The sequence below is a fragment of the Sinocyclocheilus grahami genome, unplaced genomic scaffold (assembly GCF_001515645.1).
Source record: "Sinocyclocheilus grahami isolate Dianchi unplaced genomic scaffold, SAMN03320097.WGS_v1.1 scaffold447.1, whole genome shotgun sequence".
NCBI classification, from domain to species: Eukaryota; Metazoa; Chordata; class Actinopteri; order Cypriniformes; family Cyprinidae; genus Sinocyclocheilus; species Sinocyclocheilus grahami.
In genome coordinates this window covers 462,750-485,237 of record NW_015505626.1, presented here as the reverse complement: position 1 = coordinate 485,237, position 22,488 = coordinate 462,750, and the positions used below count along the sequence as shown (strand labels likewise).

General features: G+C 35.9%; 1 protein-coding gene across 2 annotated transcripts; it reads right to left on the bottom strand.

The window, feature by feature from the left end:
- Positions 1 to 1,753: 1,753 nt before the first annotated feature.
- Positions 1,754 to 18,895, bottom strand: LOC107552350 (signal recognition particle subunit SRP72-like). Of its 2 annotated transcripts, none has more exons than XM_016234214.1 (18): positions 18,776 to 18,895; positions 18,160 to 18,280; positions 15,734 to 15,857; positions 15,472 to 15,615; positions 15,269 to 15,380; positions 14,368 to 14,399; positions 14,067 to 14,191; positions 11,410 to 11,467; positions 11,158 to 11,289; positions 10,939 to 11,067; positions 10,795 to 10,867; positions 10,651 to 10,715; positions 5,288 to 5,383; positions 5,026 to 5,207; positions 4,710 to 4,847; positions 3,881 to 3,918; positions 3,645 to 3,804; positions 1,754 to 2,497 (listed from the first exon to the last, which is right to left on the bottom strand). In XM_016234214.1, exons 1-18 carry the CDS (start codon positions 18,873 to 18,875, stop codon positions 2,326 to 2,328), a joined length of 2,001 nt encoding a protein of 666 aa, XP_016089700.1. In that variant the 5' UTR covers positions 18,876 to 18,895; the 3' UTR covers positions 1,754 to 2,325. The 2 variants fall into 2 exon arrangements, with proteins under 2 accessions (XP_016089700.1, XP_016089698.1); XM_016234212.1 differs by lacking the exons at positions 10,651 to 10,715; positions 10,795 to 10,867; positions 10,939 to 11,067; ... (1 more) ...; positions 11,410 to 11,467; positions 14,067 to 14,191 and adding exons at positions 6,727 to 6,791; positions 6,871 to 6,943; positions 7,015 to 7,143; ... (1 more) ...; positions 7,486 to 7,543; positions 8,678 to 8,802.
- Between the last annotated feature and the right edge of the window lie 3,593 nt (positions 18,896 to 22,488).

Below are 22,488 nucleotides of genomic sequence, written 5' to 3'. Positions count from 1 at the left end.
ACACAGCGCCACCTGCTGGAGAAACATATCATCTACAAATAAAAGCACCTGTTAGAGACAGATCACACTAATGTTATCTAAACATTGATATAATGTCAACCTACTAAAATAATACCTAACGTTGAAGTATTTCTGTATGAAAAAGACTACAATGACGGTAATACTGACTAAAGTTTTCCAGTTTTTTCCCCGCAGGCTATCGTCAGGCTGAACAATTAAAACTTCCAGAACTATACCTTGTCCATCATAACTGACATATTTATACATTTGTAAATCATCAGCATGTGTGACCCTGGACCACAAAACCAGTCATAAGGGTCATTTTTAAAAAATTGAGATTAATACATCATCTGAAAGTTGAATAGATAAGCTTTCCATTGATGTATGGTTTGTTAGGATAGGACTATATTTGGCTGAGTAATACATCATCTGAAAGTTGAATAGATAAGCTTTCCACTGATGTATGGTTTGTTAGGATAGGACTATATTTGGCTGAGATACAACTATTTGAAAATCTGGAATCTGAGGGTGCAAAAAAATCTAAATATTGATAAAATAGCCTTTAAAGTTGTACAAATGAAGTCCTTAGCAATGCATATTACTAATCAAGAATTAAGTTTTGATATATTTGCCATAGGAAATTTACAAAATATCTGCATGGAACATGATCTTTACTTAATATCCTAATGATTTTTGGCATAAAAGAAATAATTTTGACCCACACAATGTATTTTTGGCTATTGCTACAAATACACCCCAGCGACTTAACACTGCTTTTGTGCTCCAGGGTCACATATCTGTACATTAATTTAAACAATACTTTTTTTCACACTTCTACATCTGTATATAATGCATTATTATTTGATTTTCAGTTTTTCTTATATTGGTGTTATATTCCATTGCTACTGTATTATTATGCATGTTGCACTATGTCCGTACTTTCTTCTGCACTGGAAGCTCCTGTGGTCAAGTCAGATTCCTTGTGTGTGTAAACATACTTGATAATAAAGCTCCTTCTGACATTTCTGACTTCTAAAATAAAAAAATCCCATCAAGATTTGAGCTGTACGATGCATTTGTTTTTTTACTAAAATGTTCAAAGTTTTTTTTTTTTTTTAAATCCACCAGGATTTAAAAATACAAAGACAGATAAAGCAAGTAGAACTAACTGTGGTTTCTGCAAGTAATAAATCTACTGTTTTAACAATTGCATTCTATAACGTTTACAGTAATATTGTTTAAAAGCGCAAATGAGGCTTTATCTAATTAAATATGCACATTTCCAGAAATCAGAACAGACATCTGAACATTGGATAATGGTTCAAAATTCTTGTTTTGTTGACACTGAAGAGTTTTAGAGAGGGAAATTTGCATTGCTCTTTTTATCACTTCAAATCTGTCAACAGCCAGAAGTAGAGGGAATACATTTTATACACATCCAGCAAATGATATACGAACAAACTCCTCTGTAAAAACCTTCAATATATAGATAAGAATAAAACTGTAATGCTACTAAAGTAAAGATTTTTGGCTCAGTGAATGGAAGCCCCCCCCCTCAAAGATTAACTGAAATTTACAGACACAAATAGATTAGAGTAATAAAATAAACATATAAATGTGTATTTTGGATGTTTTCTTTCCACTAGTCTGAAGGAGGACATGTTATGGAAGCAAAATAGTTCAAAATCTCTAAATTGACCAGTGCATAAAAAGAACAAGGTTTTAATGGTTAGAGCAAGACATTCAGAGTTCATTGCTTTTTCCAGGAATCTCTTTATTAAGATTTAACACTGGAGATCTGTTTCTGAGGAGAGTTTGTTCAAAATTATAATCAGGGTTGAGCGCTGGATTTAAAAAATAAATATCTCCGCTTTGCATAAACAGCCTCTATTGTGACACAAACTTGCTTTATTAAGCGTTCATGTACCAAGCTGGGACAAAAGATAAACAGAGAAATCATCCAGCTCCAGAACATATGAGGGGTGGGGCAAAAAAAGCAAATATTTAAAAATAAAATTAAAAAAACAAAGGAGAAATGCCCCAGACTCTTTAACATAGATAGTAATGCATGTACACAGTGGATTGGATGGTAAAAAAAAAAAAATGCATTGACACCAGATTCCCAATTTATCCATACGACACTTTGACGTTGAAAAATCACATTCCTTTTCCTCATCCTTCAGAATCTAATGACTAAAACTTATGCATTTCATCCTCCAGGCCACTGGAGCAGGTGGCGTCTTCATTAGTACAACTTTTCTCAGAGTTTCAAAACCAAGCAAACCAAATGTTAGATGAAATCGTTTCGTCTCTCTCTCTCTTTATCTACCATCCTCCCTTCCCTCCTTTCTTCTTCTTCTGCGGAGCCTTCTTGCGAGTGGCTCCGGCTGCAGCAGGTTTCTGTTGTCGCGGGGGAACCGCGTTGCTCGCGGCGGTGCCTGTTCCTGAGCCGGGACGAGGGGAGGTAGGCGGACTGCTGGCACTTTTACTGGCGTCACTGAAAAACACACACCAAAAGTATTTCTGATGTTGCTTCCGGTTCATTTGTTTAAAAAAATCCTTTCTTAATTACAGGCCTAATAATAATTTCATTTTACACTGCAGGTTGAATATGAATATCTTAAATTCTTCTCTTTCAAATGTTCAAATCCTTTTTTGTGCAAAAATACTGGTGAAACGCTGTTAACTTCTATCCAGTCATGTTGGAAATTGCGCAGATCTTTAAATAAAGTTAACCTAATGCACATTGTGCAAAATGCAACCCTTGTTTGGAAAACCCTGATTGTTATTTGTGATTATTATTGTCACAAACATCAAATTTACTGTACTGACGTGTTCAGATGGACTCATTAAAAACAACTAAATAATAAATAATAAAACTAAAAAAATAAAGCAAGTGTATTGCATTGGTGCTGTATGTATTCAGCAGGGTTACGGTTCATCATTTTTGTTACTTGAAATAAACGCTAACTGAGATAAAGACTAACACTATTTTGCAATGTTCTTGTTACGTGTGCTTTCTTTACTAATAACAGTAAATTATGCATAATTACACACAACTTGGTCTAAACCAAACACAGCAGTAAGTTATAAATGTTACTCGGTATTTAAATGTATAATTACAAAAAAATAACTCCTAAATATTATTATTGCGGTGTTAACAAAAATAAAAATAAACCAATATATTACTGTTGAGAATTAAAATTTTCCTGTAAAATAAATGTTATTATTTTCTGTGCAAAGAGTACTAACAGTAAATGATGCATAATTACATGTAACTTACCCTAAACCAAACCCTAGAGTAAGTACATTATAATTAATATTACTCAGTACTACTTAAATGTAAAATGACCCTTATTTCACCTAGTGGCCAAGTCATCATCTCATTTTAATTTAGTTGATGTACTAATGTACTAAAATAAAACAAATAAAAATTGCTGATAACTTCACAGAGGTCTAAAAAAAATTCCACTAAAAAGGACAAAAACACAAATACTAAAACCAAACAAAATTACTAAAACTTCAACTAAAATTGAAATAAATTTTTTTTTTAATTTAAATATTAATGATAAAACAACACTGGCATGAAATAGTATCCTATATGCTGCAGAAAAAGCAGTATGCAAGCAGTATGGTACACTTACAGCTCGGCAGACCCTCCAGATGTTGCTCCCTGTGTGCCGCGGCCGACCTGCTCCTTCCTCTTGCCCTTCTTCTTGCCGCGGTAGTACGACCGCTCTCGCATCGGCAGCCAGCGCTCCGGGTCGGGGGTCGATTTGGGGTCGTAGTTCTTGGGCAGTTTACCTGAGCACAAAATTATGAACAACTTTGTATTCTTGCGCGTGCTAAGAAAATACTAGGAGATCAGCAGCAGACATACCTTTCTTCTTTTTCTTCTTCTTTTTAATATCCTCTGGACTGAAATAAAAAAAGAACAATGTGTTAAATGAACAAGAGAGCAAAAGAACTGTAAATACAGGCTAGAAATGTCAAGTGTTTTCATGTAGACCAAACATTTTTGTCAGCCAAACCCCTTAGACATAAAATATTCACTTAAAGCCCCCTTGAGATTTTAATTTAATATTTTAATAAATTAAATTAATTTAATATGTAACAACAAACAAAACTCTAAATATTTTAATAAGTGTTTCATTTTGATTTTATTAATTATAATTTGATATAATGTATACATATATAAATATATATGTGTGTGTGTTGGTGTGTGTGTATATATATATATATAAATATTTTAGTACATTTTATTTTGATAGTTTCTATTATTTTAAGTTTTATTTTCAGATTTTAACTGTAATTTTACAAATTAATATAGAAATGTACTAATTACAATTGTCCTGTAAAAATACATTTGATAATTATAGGCCTAATAATATATATTTTTTTACACTGCAGGTTAAAATACTAATATTTATATCTTAAATTCTTCACTTTCAAATGTTCAGATCCTTTCTTATTCAGAAATACTGGTTAAACGCTGTTAACTTCTCATGTTGGAAATTGTGTGAATCTTTAAATAAAGTTAATCTAACACGCATTGTGTTCCCAAAATGCAACCCTTTTTTTTGGAAAACCCTGATTGTTATTTGATTATTATGGTCACAAACATCACCAAATTGACTGCACTGATGTGTTCAGATGGACTGGATTCTGTCTGAAATGTAAATTCGTTTAAAAATCAAGGTGTGTGTTACCCCGGTTCTTTAGGCTGGCTTTCGCCCACGACTTTGGCAGCTTTCTTCCTGATATACGTGGCTCCATGCGAGTTCTCCAGCTCATCAACGTCCACATTGAAGGACATGGTGTCTGGGGAAGGCAGATGCTTACTCAGTCTGAATAAAACCAAGCGCTCAGGAAAACACAAGAATACAGTGCACGAACATACAGCATTTGAGTCCTTTTCCAAAGCAAAGTACATTTACAGTCAGCAACCTGGAGGCAAGTCAAATGAAACCTTCCTGCTGAGATTTGAGTGATATTACTGTACAAAACCGCCATGTTTGAGGATACGCTTTGGCCTTGTCTTGATCCACGAGTGAGTATGCAGAGATGAGCTGGGCCAGCGTGTGGACGTCATTCGTGTTTTGTTTCCACAGCTGCTCCAGATCACTGGTGGCCTCTTTCTTACGGCCGTATTTCAGCTTGTAGTTGGCAGCCTCCCGCACCAGAGAGAGGTGGATGGCAGCCCCCGGCTGAGAGCAGGTAGAGTCAAATATAATGATGCAGTTCTGAGCTAATAAAGTGTCGCTGAAGCTCCATCGCTCTCGTTTACCTGCTCTGACTGATAGTACTGGATCGCTTGAGTGAAGACGTCAATCGCACTGTCAATGTCCTCTTCATGCGTGTACATCGTGACCAGAGCAGAAAGCTATTCAAAGGAAAACAAACAGGATAACATTTAAAAAATATATAGAGCCAAAGGACTGCTAAAACATCAGTAACATTTTTAAATCTTTGGGTTTTTTTTAAACAAATAAATATAGTAAAGTATGTTAACATTTGGTTCCTCTTAAGAAACAAAAAGTTTTAATGATGTCCTTCAAAACTATAATTATTATAACTATATTTGTAAATAATTGTATTAATTATAACCATCTATATATCTATCTATATAATTTGTATGTATTTAACAAACTATATTTTTTATATATTCAACAAATAACTAGTTATAAATACACTTTGACCTGACCATGTTTTGCTTAAATGTTTTTTCTTTAATTGCTAATGTGCCCTTTTTACACCACAGACGGAGCATTGCTTGGTAATTAGTTGACCTAAATTGGTATTATCTAATTGTGTATTTAAATTTAACAGCTGGCAGCTATTCAACCTAATTCATCACATACCCTTCTATCAAAGTCATCTGACATAATCAAGATGAATTTTTTCTGACAGAGTTTAACTCTGAGTTCTTGTCATATTTTATTACCATTTTGTAAACTATAGAGAATAAACTGTGATAATGTGAGAAATATAATATATGTGTGTAAGATATATACACACACACACACACACAAAAAGAAAAACAAACAAGAGTTCTTGTCATATTTTATTACCATTTTGTAAACTATAGAGAATAAACTGTGATAATGTGAGAAATATAATATATGTGTGTAAGATATATACACACACACACACACAAAAAGAAAAACAAGTAGATAGAACATAGAAAAATAGAAAGCTAGTGTTAGGTTTTTGTTTCTTTTTAAATAAAAAAAGACGACAAATACAAACTAGAATTAAAATAGAATTAAAAAGTGCTAGAGTTAGAGGGTCAAATAAAGATGGAACAAGTGTGTTTTTAGTCGTTTCTTGAAGATGGCTAAAAAAAAGTGAAGTGACGTGTGGCCAAGTATGGTGACCCATACTCGGAATTAGTGCTCTGCATTTACCCATCCAAAGTGCACACACACAGCAGTGAACACACACAAACCGTGAACACACACCCGGAGCAGTGGGCAGCCACAAGGACTCAGCTGCTCGGAATATGATAATATGAATATATAGAATAATAATATAATATAATAATAATAATAAAATGAATGTTTATTTTATTTATATGAATAAAAATATACAGTTTCAGCAAATATAATGCATCACTTGTGTAACTGTGTTAACTACAGATCTATTTAGATTCATCACAAATATCTTAACTCACTAACAGCCCTCGTAAGTCCCTTCAAACATAATCAAAAGCAAATGAAATCTCACCATTCCTGGTTTATACTTAATCTCCTCTAATGACTTCAGGATGTCACAGGCTTTAGTCACATGACCTGTTGGAAATGTACACATAAATTAGATTTCAAATATCCTTGTACGTTCAGTCTGCTCTCTGTGTGTTTGTATCCGTACCTTGCGTCAGGTAGAGCTGTGCCATGGTGAGTTTGATTCCAGAAGCGCTTTCGGGGTGCTGATCTGAAAACCGCTGCAGGAGAGACGGAAACGATTACTAACGCCACAGATAGCAGAAATGAAAGAGTCAGGAGGGCAAAGTACCTGTAAGAGCTCTATGGCTTTGTTGTGCTGTTTTTCTCGGCAGAGCTGGGCCACCTTGATCAGAACTGGTCTGGGGTGCTCTGGATTCTGGGTCTGCAGGCTTGCCAACATCTTATTGCACTGATCGGCCTAAGGGGCAACAATCGAGAAGTCAGAAGTCACATCCATCAGAAAAAATCATGGACAAAGCATATTGTACAAAACAAACTGGGTGATTACCTGGTTAGTGTACATAGCCAACAGGGCTTTGTTGATCTCAATGGCCTGCAGCTGTTTTTTGGCCAGTTTGTGCTCAACCCCTTCAGCACTGGTCAGTTTCACCTTCTTCTTGGAGTCAAACACGTTTTGGTCCTGGAAGATCAAAGAGAACAGATACAATTGAGGGTCTAATTCATCATTCAGCTGACATGATTGGCCCTTCAGGCATGTGAAAGCAGAACATGAGAAATCTTTTTGTTTTCTATTATTTACCTTGTTAATGGTGATGATGTTATTGGCAGTCACAGCCAGCAGACCCACATCGGACGGCCTGAACAAAGACAAACACAAAAACTCACTATGTGAGTCTAAGGTGGCAACCTTAACATACATATCAATTTCATTTCTATAGAAATTTTCCAATAAATCCAATGCAAATCATAGCAATAGAAATAAATGAATAGAATTATTGTGATGTAAATAAAAATTAGAATTACAAGAAACTACATAAAAGTAAGACTAAACTGATTTTTTAAAAATATTAATATTTTCTGCACCTTTTAATTCCCCTAATAACTTGTTTCCATCTTATCACCGGAGCGTGCATTTATTTGCTATATTATTAAAAGAATAGTTCACTCAAAAAAAGAACATTTTGCTGAAATGGCACTCGCCCTCAGGACAGGATGTAGATGAGTTTGTATCCTCATAGGAACAGATTTGGAGAAATTTGGCATTACATCACTTGCTCACCAATGGATCCTCTGCAGTGAATGGGTGCCGTCAGAATGAGAGTCCAAACAGCTGATAAAAACAATAATCCACAAGTAATCCACACCACTCCAGTCCATCAATTAATGTCTTGTGAAGCGAACAGCTGCTTGTTTGTAAGAAGTTAACTTAGCAGAAGCAGTTAACTTCAAACCATTATTTCCGGCTAAAAGTTCAAAGAACGGCTAAAAAAAAAAGAAGCTTACTCCAGTGGAAAAAGTCCATACCCCTTTTGTCCTCTCACATCAAAATCCACACACATCTGTTTAGAACAGTTTTGGCTTGCAAACGGTGCTTAATCTGTGCATATTTCACTCCTGATTCAGATTCACAACTTTGTCACCGGAGAAAGTAAAATTATGGATAGACGACTCTTTTAGCCAGAGGCAATGGTCTGAAATTAAAAACGTCTCGATGGATTGGTTTCTTACAAACATGCAGCATTTCGATTAATGTTAATTGATGGACTGAAGTCCATTGTGATGTTTTTATCAGCTGTTTGGTCTCTCATTCTGACGGCACCCATTCACTGCAGATGATACATTGGTGAGCAAGTGATGTAATGCTACATTTCTCCAAATCTGTTCCCATGAAGAAACACTCATCTGCATCTTTGATGGCCTGAGGTTAAGTACATTTTCATTAGGACACCTGTTGAGTTGAGTATTTTAAAAATAGAGTCTGTAACACGCACTTGAGTTTAATGACTTGATTGTAGAGTTGAAGGGCGTCTTCGGTTCTGCCCTGTAGCTGCATCACATAAGCCATCTGAGAGTGAATGATGGCCAGTTCAGCTTCAACGTCCTCCTCCGTCACATCCTAAATAAATCACAATGAATTGCAACAAATTAATCAAATAATAGCACACAATTTGAGGTCGTTGTTGAAATCCCTATTAAGATTAGCAAAACCCAATAATGAAAGCACATAAGTGTTGCAAGCACATCACAAATATGGATGCATTACTCACAGAGTCCTCGGCCAAAGACTTCCTGCACAACTCTGGGAAAACAAAGAGAACAAATGGATGAAACAAAAACTAATTGACTCATTCATGTTTTTCTCAGCCAACTCATGCTATTCTTAAAAGCTGCAGAGACTCAAAGTGAAACTGTGTAGGAGGCTGATGGAGCTAATTTTGTATAGGCTGGTGCAGCATTAGTGACCTATGACTAGTGTGACAGACCCACAGTATTACATTCACTTGCGTGAGAGATTTAATGCCAACTGGATAATTCTTTGACAAACAAAAAAGGAAGCATTTTACTGCCTACAGATTTTATGAGCCAAACCAAAAGCTTTAATGCATTGCCTGAGACTTTTCTGACGGTAAATAATCTGCCTGGTTTGGATTGCACAACATGATTTCCCAGCAGTTCAGCACACTCCCACATGAAGCAGTTGATTAAAAACATACTGCATATAAAGACCCCCCCCCCCCAGGACTTTCGGCTGTTGTGGAGCAGGCGCGCCCACAGGATAACATTTAAAAAATATATAGAGCCAAAGGACTGCTAAAACATCAGTAACATTTTTAAATCTTTGGGTTTTTTTTAAACAAATAAATATAGTAAAGTATGTTAACATTTGGTTCCTCTTAAGAAACAAAAAGTTTTAATGATGTCCTTCAAAACTATAATTATTATAACTATATTTGTAAATAATTGTATTAATTATAACCATCTATATATCTATCTATATCATTTGTATTTATTTAACAAACTATATTTTTTATATATTCAACAAATAACTAGTTATAAATACACTTTGACCTGACCATGTTTTGCTTAAATGTTTTTTCTTTAATTGCTAATGTGCCCTTTTTACACCACAGACGGAGCATTGCTTGGTAATTAGTTGACCTAAATTGGTATTATCTAATTGTGTATTTAAATTTAACAGCTGGCAGCTATTCAACCTAATTCATCACATACCCTTCTATCAAAGTCATCTGACATAATCAAGATGAATTTTTTCAACAAGAGTTCTTGTCATATTTTATTACCATTTTGTAAACTATAGAGAATAAACTGTGATAATGTGAGAAATATAATATATGTGTGTAAGATATATACACACACACACACACACAAAAAGAAAAACAAGTAGATAGAACATAGAAAAATAGAAAGCTAGTGTTAGGTTTTTGTTTCTTTTTAAATAAAAAAAGACGACAAATACAAACTAGAATTAAAATAGAATTAAAAAGTGCTAGAGTTAGAGGGTCAAATAAAGATGGAACAAGTGTGTTTTTAGTCGTTTCTTGAAGATGGCTAAAAAAAAGTGAAGTGAAGTGACGTGTGGCCAAGTATGGTGACCCATACTCGGAATTAGTGCTCTGCATTTACCCATCCAAAGTGCACACACACAGCAGTGAACACACACAAACCGTGAACACACACCCGGAGCAGTGGGCAGCCACAAGGACTCAGCTGCTCGGAATATGATAATATGAATATATAGAATAATAATATAATATAATAATAATAATAAAATGAATGTTTATTTTATTTATATGAATAAAAATATACAGTTTCAGCAAATATAATGCATCACTTGTGTAACTGTGTTAACTACAGATCTATTTAGATTCATCACAAATATCTTAACTCACTAACAGCCCTCGTAAGTCCCTTCAAACATAATCAAAAGCAAATGAAATCTCACCATTCCTGGTTTATACTTAATCTCCTCTAATGACTTCAGGATGTCACAGGCTTTAGTCACATGACCTGTTGGAAATGTACACATAAATTAGATTTCAAATATCCTTGTACGTTCAGTCTGCTCTCTGTGTGTTTGTATCCGTACCTTGCGTCAGGTAGAGCTGTGCCATGGTGAGTTTGATTCCAGAAGCGCTTTCGGGGTGCTGATCTGAAAACCGCTGCAGGAGAGACGGAAACGATTACTAACGCCACAGATAGCAGAAATGAAAGAGTCAGGAGGGCAAAGTACCTGTAAGAGCTCTATGGCTTTGTTGTGCTGTTTTTCTCGGCAGAGCTGGGCCACCTTGATCAGAACTGGTCTGGGGTGCTCTGGATTCTGGGTCTGCAGGCTTGCCAACATCTTATTGCACTGATCGGCCTAAGGGGCAACAATCGAGAAGTCAGAAGTCACATCCATCAGAAAAAATCATGGACAAAGCATATTGTACAAAACAAACTGGGTGATTACCTGGTTAGTGTACATAGCCAACAGGGCTTTGTTGATCTCAATGGCCTGCAGCTGTTTTTTGGCCAGTTTGTGCTCAACCCCTTCAGCACTGGTCAGTTTCACCTTCTTCTTGGAGTCAAACACGTTTTGGTCCTGGAAGATCAAAGAGAACAGATACAATTGAGGGTCTAATTCATCATTCAGCTGACATGATTGGCCCTTCAGGCATGTGAAAGCAGAACATGAGAAATCTTTTTGTTTTCTATTATTTACCTTGTTAATGGTGATGATGTTGTTGGCAGTCACAGCCAGCAGACCCACATCGGACGGCCTGAACAAAGACAAACACAAAAACTCACTATGTGAGTCTAAGGTGGCAACCTTAACATACATATCAATTTCATTTCTATAGAAATTTTCCAATAAATCCAATGCAAATCATAGCAATAGAAATAAATGAATAGAATTATTGTGATGTAAATAAAAATTAGAATTACAAGAAACTACATAAAAGTAAGACTAAACTGATTTTTTAAAAATATTAATATTTTCTGCACCTTTTAATTCCCCTAATAACTTGTTTCCATCTTATCACCGGAGCGTGCATTTATTTGCTATATTATTAAAAGAATAGTTCACTCAAAAAAAGAACATTTTGCTGAAATGGCACTCGCCCTCAGGACAGGATGTAGATGAGTTTGTATCCTCATAGGAACAGATTTGGAGAAATTTGGCATTACATCACTTGCTCACCAATGGATCCTCTGCAGTGAATGGGTGCCGTCAGAATGAGAGTCCAAACAGCTGATAAAAACAATAATCCACAAGTAATCCACACCACTCCAGTCCATCAATTAATGTCTTGTGAAGCGAACAGCTGCTTGTTTGTAAGAAGTTAACTTAGCAGAAGCAGTTAACTTCAAACCATTATTTCCGGCTAAAAGTTCAAAGAACGGCTAAAAAAAAAAGAAGCTTACTCCAGTGGAAAAAGTCCATACCCCTTTTGTCCTCTCACATCAAAATCCACACACATCTGTTTAGAACAGTTTTGGCTTGCAAACGGTGCTTAATCTGTGCATATTTCACTCCTGATTCAGATTCACAACTTTGTCACCGGAGAAAGTAAAATTATGGATAGACGACTCTTTTAGCCAGAGGCAATGGTCTGAAATTAAAAACGTCTCGATGGATTGGTTTCTTACAAACATGCAGCATTTCGATTAATGTTAATTGATGGACTGAAGTCCATTGTGATGTTTTTATCAGCTGTTTGGTCTCTCATTCTGACGGCACCCATTCACTGCAGATGATACATTGGTGAGCAAGTGATGTAATGCTACATTTCTCCAAATCTGTTCCCATGAAGAAACACTCATCTGCATGCAGGCTTGCCAACATCTTATTGCACTGATCGGCCTAAGGGGCAACAATCGAGAAGTCAGAAGTCACATCCATCAGAAAAAATCATGGACAAAGCATATTGTACAAAACAAACTGGGTGATTACCTGGTTAGTGTACATAGCCAACAGGGCTTTGTTGATCTCAATGGCCTGCAGCTGTTTTTTGGCCAGTTTGTGCTCAACCCCTTCAGCACTGGTCAGTTTCACCTTCTTCTTGGAGTCAAACACGTTTTGGTCCTGGAAGAACACCGATAAAAACAGCAGTTACAAACAAGCTGAGGGTCTAATTTATCATTCAGCTGACATGATCTGCCCTTCAGGCATGTGGAAGAAGAATACTAGAGAACATTTTTGTTTTATATTATTTACCTTGTTAATGGTGATGATGTTATTGGCAGTCACAGCCAGCAGACCCACATCAGACGGCCTGGACGCAAAGACAAACACAAAAACTCACTGCGTGAGTCTAATGTGGCAACCTTAATATATCAATCAAAATGTTATTTCTAAAGAAATGTTCTTAAATCCAGCAGCAGAAATAAATGAATGATTAGCATAAAATGATAGTGATATAAATAAAAACTAGAATGACATTATACTACTTAAAAGCCAGACTAAATACATTTTTAAAAAATATCAATATGTTCTGCACTTTTTAAGTCCTCTGAGATTTTTTTCCATCTTATCACCCAAGCATGCATTTATTTATTGTATTAATAAATAAATAGTTCACTCAAAAATGAACATTTACTGAAAATGAACTCACCCTCAGTTCATTCAAGATGTAGATGAGTTTGTTTCTTCATAGTAACAAACTTTGAGAAATTGCATCACTTGCTCACCAATGGATCCTCTGCAGTGAATGGGTGCCGTCAGAATGAGAGTGCAAACAGCTGATAAAAACATCACAATAATCCACATCACTCCAGTCTATCAATTAATGTCTTGTGAAGGGAAAAGCTGCTTGTTTCTAAGAAACAAATCCATCATTAAGAAGCATTTAACTTCAAACTGTTATTTCCAGCTAAAAGTCCAAAGAATGGCAAAAAAAGAAGCTTACTGTTGTCCTCGCACATCAAAATCCACACACATATCTGTTTAATACGGTTTTGGACTATTTTGGCTTGCAAGCGTTGCTTGATCTGTACATATGCCACTCCTGACTTTTTCCCTGGAGAAAATAATAATATGGATAGAAAACTCTTTTAGCTGGAGGCAATGGTCTGAAGTTAAAAACGTCTTAATGATGGATTTGTTTCTTACAAACATGCAGTTTTTCGCTTCACAAGATTGATGGATTGGAGTGGTGTGGATTACTTGTGGATTATTGTGATGTTTTTATCAGCTGTTTGGACTCTCATTCCGACGGCACCCATTCACTGCAGAGGATCCATTGGTGAGCAAGTGATGTAATGCTACATTTCTCCAAATCTGATCTTATGGAGAAACAAACTAATCTACATCTTGATGAGTACATTTTCATTAGGACACCTGTTGAGTATTTTAAATGTGCAGTCTGTAACACACACTTGAGTTTAATGACTTGATTGTAGAGTTGAAGGGCGTCTTCGGTTCTGCCCTGTAGCTGCATCACATAAGCCATCTGAGAGTGAATGATGGCCAGTTCAGCGTCAACATCCTCCTCTGTCACATCCTAAATTATTCACAATGAATGGCAACAAATTAATCAAATAATAGCACACAATTTGAGGTCTTCGTTGAAATCCCTATTAAGGTGGTGCATGTAATGCTTACATTAGCAAAACCCAATAACGAAAGCATGTAAGTGTTGCAAGCACATCAGATCACAAATATAGATGAATTACTCACAGAATCCTCAGCCAAAGACTTCCTGCACAACTCTGGAAAAATAAAGAGAACAAATAAATAAAATAAAAACTGATTGACTCATTCATGTTTTTCTCAGCCAACTCAAGTTATTCTTATGAGCTGCAGAGACTCAAAGTGAAACAGTGTAGGCGGCTCGCAGAGCTAATTTTATAAAAGCTGGCACAGCGTTAGTGATCTATGACTAGTGTGTGATAGAACCACAGTATTACATACACTTGCATGAGAGATTTAATGCTAACTATTTCATTCATTAACAGAAACAAAACAAGGAAGCACTTTACCACCTACAGATTTTATGAGCCAAACCAAAAGCTGTAATTCACTATTTGTGGTTTTTCTGACAGTAAAAATCTGCCTGGTTTGGATCGCACAACATGATTTCCCAGCAATCCAGCACACTCCCACAGGAGGTGAGAAGCAGTTAATTAAAAACACACTTCATAAGAAGACCCCCCCATGACCTCTGGATGTTGTAGAGAGATGGTCTTCATCAAGAAGGCATTTTGCCATTACATATTTAAGCACGATTATTTTATAATATTGTGAAATATTATTACTATTTGAAATACCCGTTTTCTATTTGAATATATTTTAAAATATAATTTATTTCTGTGATGCAAAGCTGAATTTTCAGCATCATCATTACTCCAGTCTTCAGTGTCGCATCACACTTCATATCATTCAAATATACTCATCTGGAGTCCTGCACGTTTTCTTTCCAAAGAAAAAACCCAAACTTACATATTTGGAGTTTGTATATCAAGTCTTTATATGACTACAGATGCACATGATCTGTGTTGACTATCAGCTTTCTCCAATCATACTAACCCATAGTTCGCAATCTCTGCTATAATTCTACAATAAAGGCATGACCTCTGACCTTCAGCCTTCTGCAGTTTCTGCATGCCCTGGCTAAGCTGCCCTTGACCAATCAGGAAGCAGGCAGCATTGTAGCACAGCTCATATGAGTTCTCCGGTAAACCCAGATCCTCCTGAATACAAACAAAACATGAAAGAAAGGTAAGATGTGACCACTTAAAGCAAATCAACACATTCCTGCAGATGAGCGTGTCCGTTTCTCACCGCCGATGTGCTCTCCCAGGTGCTCTGTGCCGCTAATACAGCTGACAGATTCGTTTTCCTCTCCTCTTCATAATCGTCCTGAGAGTTTCTGATCATGTCTTTATAAACGGCCAGACACTCATCATACCGCTCCAGTCTGTACAACTACACACACAACTGTATCAACTCGTGCATTCAGACTTGAAAAGCAAACTGATGAAATACTCATTAACCCAGAGTTGAAACTGACAGTAAACGCTGACACAAACTACACGACTCTCACCACTTGGCCGTAGAGCTCCTTGAGTTTGTCTGTTTGCTCTGGGATTCCCTGGATAGTTTTCAAAGCGTGCTCCACCCTGTTCAGACGGTATTCGCAGTAGGCCTTCTCGAACCCGATCAGGTCACTAAAGACACAAAATACAACGAACAAACTTTTATTACATTGAAAAAGGATGCAGAAAAGCACAGAAACCTCCACCAAATTCAGCACCTCATAGAAGCATACAAATGTAAATGGTATTGAATATACACTGTACTGTAAATTGAACCAGCCAAACGTCTTTTGTGTTTATTAGAATATAGAATAAAATAATGTGGAATAATAAATTTGTTTTTGTTTTTAATGTAACATTTTTTTAACCTTTAGACAAAACATTAAACTAGGGCTGCCCTCGACTAAGGATTTTTCTGGTCGACTAGTAGTCGTTCATTTTAAGCATTAGTCGATTATTACTCTTATCTGTAGGACCAAAAATTAGGAGTATTTTAAGAGCAAGTGAGCGCACCGGCGCCTCCATCTGTCCTGCAGTGAACTCACTACTGTTCAGCTTCCACACTCCACACAGACTCTTGAACAGCGCGCATTTTTCTAGGTTAACATTAGATTGAGCGGCCATGTAAAGTTACTAATACTTACATATTTAAGATAAGCCATATTTTAGGTCAGTGAATGATGCCAGATGTACTGTATTACCATAGACCAGCCGTTAATGATCTGACCATCACGGACTGCGTGATTTCGCCTGTGGATGTTGTTTTTTTTATGCGACAAAGCAACTAATAACATTTTGGTCAACCAAGCCTCTTCTGGTCGACTAACGATTAGTCCACTCCAAACGACTATCTAACGACTAAGTCCAAAAAAAAGTGTTTTTGTTGAGTATCATATGATACATCAGACTTTTAATGCTCATACAGCATGATATGGTGAGATTATGTAGGCTAGTTCATACTCAAGGATTTTATTCAGAGGCCCAATCTGAGCCAAAATATGCAATTTGGTACAGACTGATTCTGATATTTATATGGGCAAAACATAAGATGAAATTCTGATTGTAATGTAAATAAATGAGATCTTTACAACAGTATACCAGATACATACATAAAACTATATAAATATCAGTCATCACTCTATATCTCCAATAACATGTACGATTATATTTAAAAGCTTAGATTGATGATCAAAACATACAGTGCAATGCAATAAAAAGATGATTCAGAGATGAACAAATAAACGTTCCTCAAAAGCCTGATGATCATATGTGAGACTCACTGATTTTTTCTAAAAAATTATTTACGGACAATCAAGTAAACCCGAGTTGCTTCCAGTAAGTGTTCATCTTGAAATATTACTAACAATATAAAAGTTATTCTTACATTTACTTTATGAAAATCAGTAAATATTTCACAGCAAAAAGACACGAAGCCCAAGCTTAAGGTGGATGGTTGTGCAATTATACTAAAAGGCCTTTTACTTGCTAAAAAAATATAAACTTTCTATTTGATAACAGAAGGCAGCTTAACTGGCTTAATTTTTCAGCAAAGATTATGTCGATCATTTAGGGGCCTTAGAAATGTATACAACCAGCCCTGATTAGTATGTGATGTGTTTAAAGGGGTCATATGATGCGATTTCAAGTTTTCCTTTCTCTTTGGAGTGTTACAGGCTGATTGTGCATAGATAAGATCCCTGAAGTTGCAAAGACTAAATTCTCAAAACCAAAGAGATATTGTTTATCAAAGTTAAGACTCTGCCACGCCCCCCTTAAACGGCTCGTTCTAACACGCCCCCACATATCTACCTCACTATGTGGAAATATTAGCATAATGCCGCCCAAATGTGCACGCAAAGAAAGAAGGCGTGGTTTCAGGAACCGCAGTTAGTGTTGAAGCAGCCATGTCAGGGAGACGCTGTGTGTTTCTAGTCGAAAGCAAAAGCACTTTATTTGGCCTTCCGGAAGTAGATGCATTCAGGAATCTTTAAGATTACTTACAACAGAACAGCAATGCATTTTATGGACGACCGTTTCGTGAACCTAGGAGAGGAGGTAATTCTGACTTCGCTATGACAATCTGGCGCTTCTGAATCAGCTACTGTTTTGTTATTAGTTTAAGTATTTGCTATTGACTGTTCAAATGCGGAGTTTTGCGCATCATGTGTGTGTGTGTGTGAGTGAGAGAGAGAGAGAGAGCGCGAGAGCGTGAGAGAAAGAGAGAGAGAGCGAGAGAGAGCGCGAGAGAAAGAGAGAGAGAGAGATTATTATTATTTATGTTGTTGTTATATACTGTATATGTTAATGCTTTGCACACAAAACTGAAGAATAAAGATAACAGTATGTTAAAAGGTGCCTGGATAGAACGCGATTTCTAGTGACTAGAGGTCCCTCTCTACATGTTTCAGAGTTGCAGTCTGGGTGACCATCTCACCTGGTCAGTGATTTAGTGTGAGTGTTCATGACATTCAGGGCCTCTTTAAAACCTCCATTCTGGATCAGACAGACGATTTTACAACGCAGGGCTGTCACATCGTCCTTATTTTCATGAAGAACTGCAAACAGTAAGAAATAAAAAGAAATAGTAAATATAATATCAACAAGATATAGCATTGTGAAACCTCAAATATCGATTTTTACATTGATATACAATTCTCATTGAAAAAATTATATTATAGAATAAAGTAAACATTTAAAAACTAGTACTTGTATATCTTTAAAGTTAAATATAAAATTAAGTCATTTGAAAGCACGTTTACATTTATTCCAACCCCTTAGGACACGTAATCACTAAGCACAGACCCCTCAGACCTCCAGAAAGTCTTGAAGACTGCCAACACACTCTTTAAGAGCTTCTCAAGAGTTGTATTATTAAAGTAAACATCCCATTTGTCTTAATAAAATATGAAAGTTGTGTAGAACACTGACATTAGCGAATCTACTGCACTGCAGGTTAGATACATGCTACGAGAGACATGGAGCTAAACAGTGCTTTTATCCACAGTGAGAGAAATCTGGACAAAGATATGATTGATATGTTTTTATTTTACTTTTGTTGACAGCTTTCAGGGCTCTAGTAAAGTCGCCGTTCTGTCCGCAGCGGTTGATTTCGGTCCAGAGAGCAGAAACGGGGCCCGATCCGCTCGCCATCTTCAGCCATATGAGCAGAACCAGCGACCGAGGCAGAATAAAAGTCCCACAGTAACCCAAAGACACAATAAAAGTCCGCGATTTAAAGCGTAAACACAAGGACAGAATAAAAGCTCAATTTGAAATAAATGTCCCATAAAACATGAAACTTTAACAGTATTTTTTTAAAATAAACTGACTTTTTTCTTTTTGTTTTAGATTTATATATATATATATATATATATATATAAAACATTTTCACATCATTCACATCACATATGTTTAATTACCAAAAGTGATTTAAAAGGATGTGAACATACGAGAGAAATTTCTGAGGATATTTTAGGGAAAATTTCAGTAAAGTGAAATGGTAATAACTAGTATTTTATTACTATTACAAAAGTTTAAAATAATGGAATTGATCAATTTAACAGTATTAAATTATTAAGCACCCTAATAAATCTTTGAGGACTACACTACCTGGTACTTAGCAAACATATTGCTTAAATTAAAAACAAATTAAAAAAAAACTTAGAGGTAGTATTTTTTTTCAATGTTTCAAAACATCTTATTGTCCCTTTTTCAGCCTGGAGAGTGTTACTTTTTTTACACACATCCTGATAAACACAGAAAAAGACATTATTGAAAGCAACTTCTATTCTTGTCTCTGTGAACGGAACCCTTTCTGAGGTTTTAAAATATAACGCCATAAATAAAGCCTTAAAGGATACAGTATAAATTGACCACAGTGGAGGCGCATTTAAGTTTCATCATGGGATGTGAATCATAGCATCCTCATATTGTTTGGACACTAGGAACTAATGCTGGTCCAGGAAGAAAGACTTCTATATTTTTACTAAAGCAGAGGCATATGGCGAGTCAATTGGGACCCAGGCCTATATTACAGGTCAAAGGCATGTCACTGAGAGGATGCTAAAATGAAACCAAAACCATAAGAAGAAAAACATAAAACTGATGAAATATAATAGAAACAACTGATAAATCCAATAAATGTATTAAAATGCACTTCAATTTTTTCACTTCAACCTATTAAAAAGCATACTTAATGCATGTAAATTCCACTTGCAGTCTATAGATTCCCCCACTGAATGTGACTAGAATTACTTAGCCTATCTTTCTCTATGAATAAACCATAAGATTATGGTTCAAACACAGAAATATTTCTAGTGCTCTTTCGTCATATCTGTAAAAGATCAGCGACCTGAAATGAGAAACTGACTTGTCAGATTCTAGCGCGGTATTTTTGTGGTCAGGTTATGTAGGTCATCAACTGATGATCACCAAATATTTCAGACCACTTTGCTTACAGATATCAGTTCATTCTACATTCCTGCAACTCTACATTGGTTTTCCATTGTGCCTTTTCTAGAAAGCCATCATTTGGCACCAGTTCTTGATATATTGACAATTGATTTATTGACGATAATTGACTGATTTCTTTTGGTGCTCCATTAACTAACTTATTTATTGCATTAATTGCATAAAATCCATTATATTCTCTGTTATATCATTTAAAACACTTCTCCCTAAAATGCTCATAATATAGGAATTGTTGGCTTACCTCCTGTTTTAACAATTTGCACCACAAGAGGGCAATAAAAAGCAGTTTGCATTTTGACTTAGATGTTTGTCATAAGAGCACAACTGTCACTTTAGCTAGACTTAATCAAAGACTTCAGATAAAGCAAGACAATGCATTCATGTTACTAAAATGTCAGAAAGTAATACCTGCAATATGGAGGAATAAGTCCCACCTTCTAAATTAAAGAGCCAATCGCCAATTGGTAAAGTCACTGCAGCAGCTGTTAGAAGCTCTGGTTGCCATGAAAATATAAGCCTGAAATATAGCCTAAGCTTTTTAAGGCTATTTGAGAAAAAGGAACAATATGGGGCAGTTGATGTCAGATGATGTTGCTGATTTGAAATATGATACTTAAACATGAATATGGCAAGCAGTTTTTAAAATTTCCCTATTAAAATAGTCGAAGGCATTGCAAATATGGCCGCCAACTAAACAGACTTTTCTTTAAAGGGACCTTTGACTTCATTCATTACAACTAGAGTCTGAAATTAGCTGTTTTACTGAGGGACAATATTTGCTCTACTGCAAGTGATTTGGATAATGAGGGTACATTTTGAACCATATACCAGTAAAACACACAGTGTGCCATATATGTCAAATACTTAGGGCTATTAATTGAAATAAATTCTTAATTTTATTAATACTGTGCTTGTATGCATTTTAAATAAATGTCCAATACCTTATATTATACAGCTCTCTAGTATATAATCTACACTCAACCCATATTAAATCCATAAATCTAAGTCTAGAACAGATCATTGTGAAATATATCAAAGGTTAGCTTTCAGTATGTCATTGGTAGTTCTGCTTATTACGCAGATGTTCCGATGTTTCAGTCAAAGCAGTTAATAATCAGTCTGGGCCCTTTTCCAATATCTTGACTTTGACATGTTTTTGACACATCTTTCGGCATTAGTGCACAGTCGACATGTTAAAAAAGAAAATGCCAAGGAACTGTTTCAACTTCAAAGCGTAACGTTGTTTATAATAACTGGCTTGGATTTCAAGAAAACATCTTGTTGGTTTGACTTCCACTGGTTGTGCTGTTGGCCATTAAAGCCAAAAAACATCTTGTCTTATAGCTCGACAATGACTGCTGACTAAGTGCAATAAGTACTCCTACATAATGTATATAAATTTAGATTAAAGATAATATCTGCAACCCATCCAACAGAGTTGCTTGTCTGTATTGTACCACTGAGTAAGCTATGAACCACAGTGTGTCAAACCAACACCTACACTGCACTTTGCATGTATGCCATTGCACACCAATCCCTGAGCATCTAGACTCGGCGTGGTCTTGCAAAACATCCTTTGGCCATTATTGCATGTGCAAATTACCTACATTATTAAGGATAAAAAAAACCCTGAGAACAGATTCAGGATTCTGTCTGCATGGAAACAGAGGTTAGGGGAATGATATCGGTAACGTCATGTTCTGATAGAGGTATTTCCAGGCATCAATATTAATGTGTGGGCTTTGAGGTAGGATGTCTTGCTCTTTTGCTCACCAAAGGACTCCACCGTCAAAAACACCACAGATGTTTCCACTGAGTTGATAAAAATTAAATAATACAGGGATCCACTGCTCATTTATGCATTAAAATAAACACAGATGCAGAAGGCCAAAGTGAGGCCTCCTGCATCTGTTGCTTACCCATTTCCGACAGTGACAGTAATGTATTTTTGAAAAAACAAAACATAATTTCATAAATTGAAGCATTGTGCATAAATTAAATTTAAAAAAAGTATAAAAACACAGAATAAAATAGATAATACCTCGATTAAGTCATCAAAACTATGACACAAACGAATAAAGAATTTTGCAGTAACCAAAAATGTTAAATAAATCAGCATCATTTTAGATTTGAGCTTTTTTAGCCATCACTGTGTGGAGGAATATCCGAATAAATACGACAGATATGGCCTAAAAAAAAATCTGGGTTTGTTTTGGCAACCGATTACACTGTAGTCCCCTCTGAAGTAGTTCAAAATCTAAGTATGTGGCTCATGCAAAGTTTGTCTCCTCTT

What these genes read in the sequence shown, in the direction of transcription:
- LOC107552350 (XM_016234214.1), bottom strand. Translation starts at nt 18,875, where the DNA reads ATGGCGAGCGGATCGGGCCCCGTTTCTGCTCTCTGGACCGAAATCAAC. An exon ending in ACATCATCACCATTAACAAG is followed by an intron (nt 11,290 to 11,409) that starts GTAAATAATAGA and finishes TTGATCTTCCAG; the next exon opens with GACCAAAACGTGTTTGACTC. An exon ending in AGCCAGCCTAAAGAACCGGG is followed by an intron (nt 3,919 to 4,709) that starts GTAACACACACC and finishes TTTTTATTTCAG; the next exon opens with TCCAGAGGATATTAAAAAGA.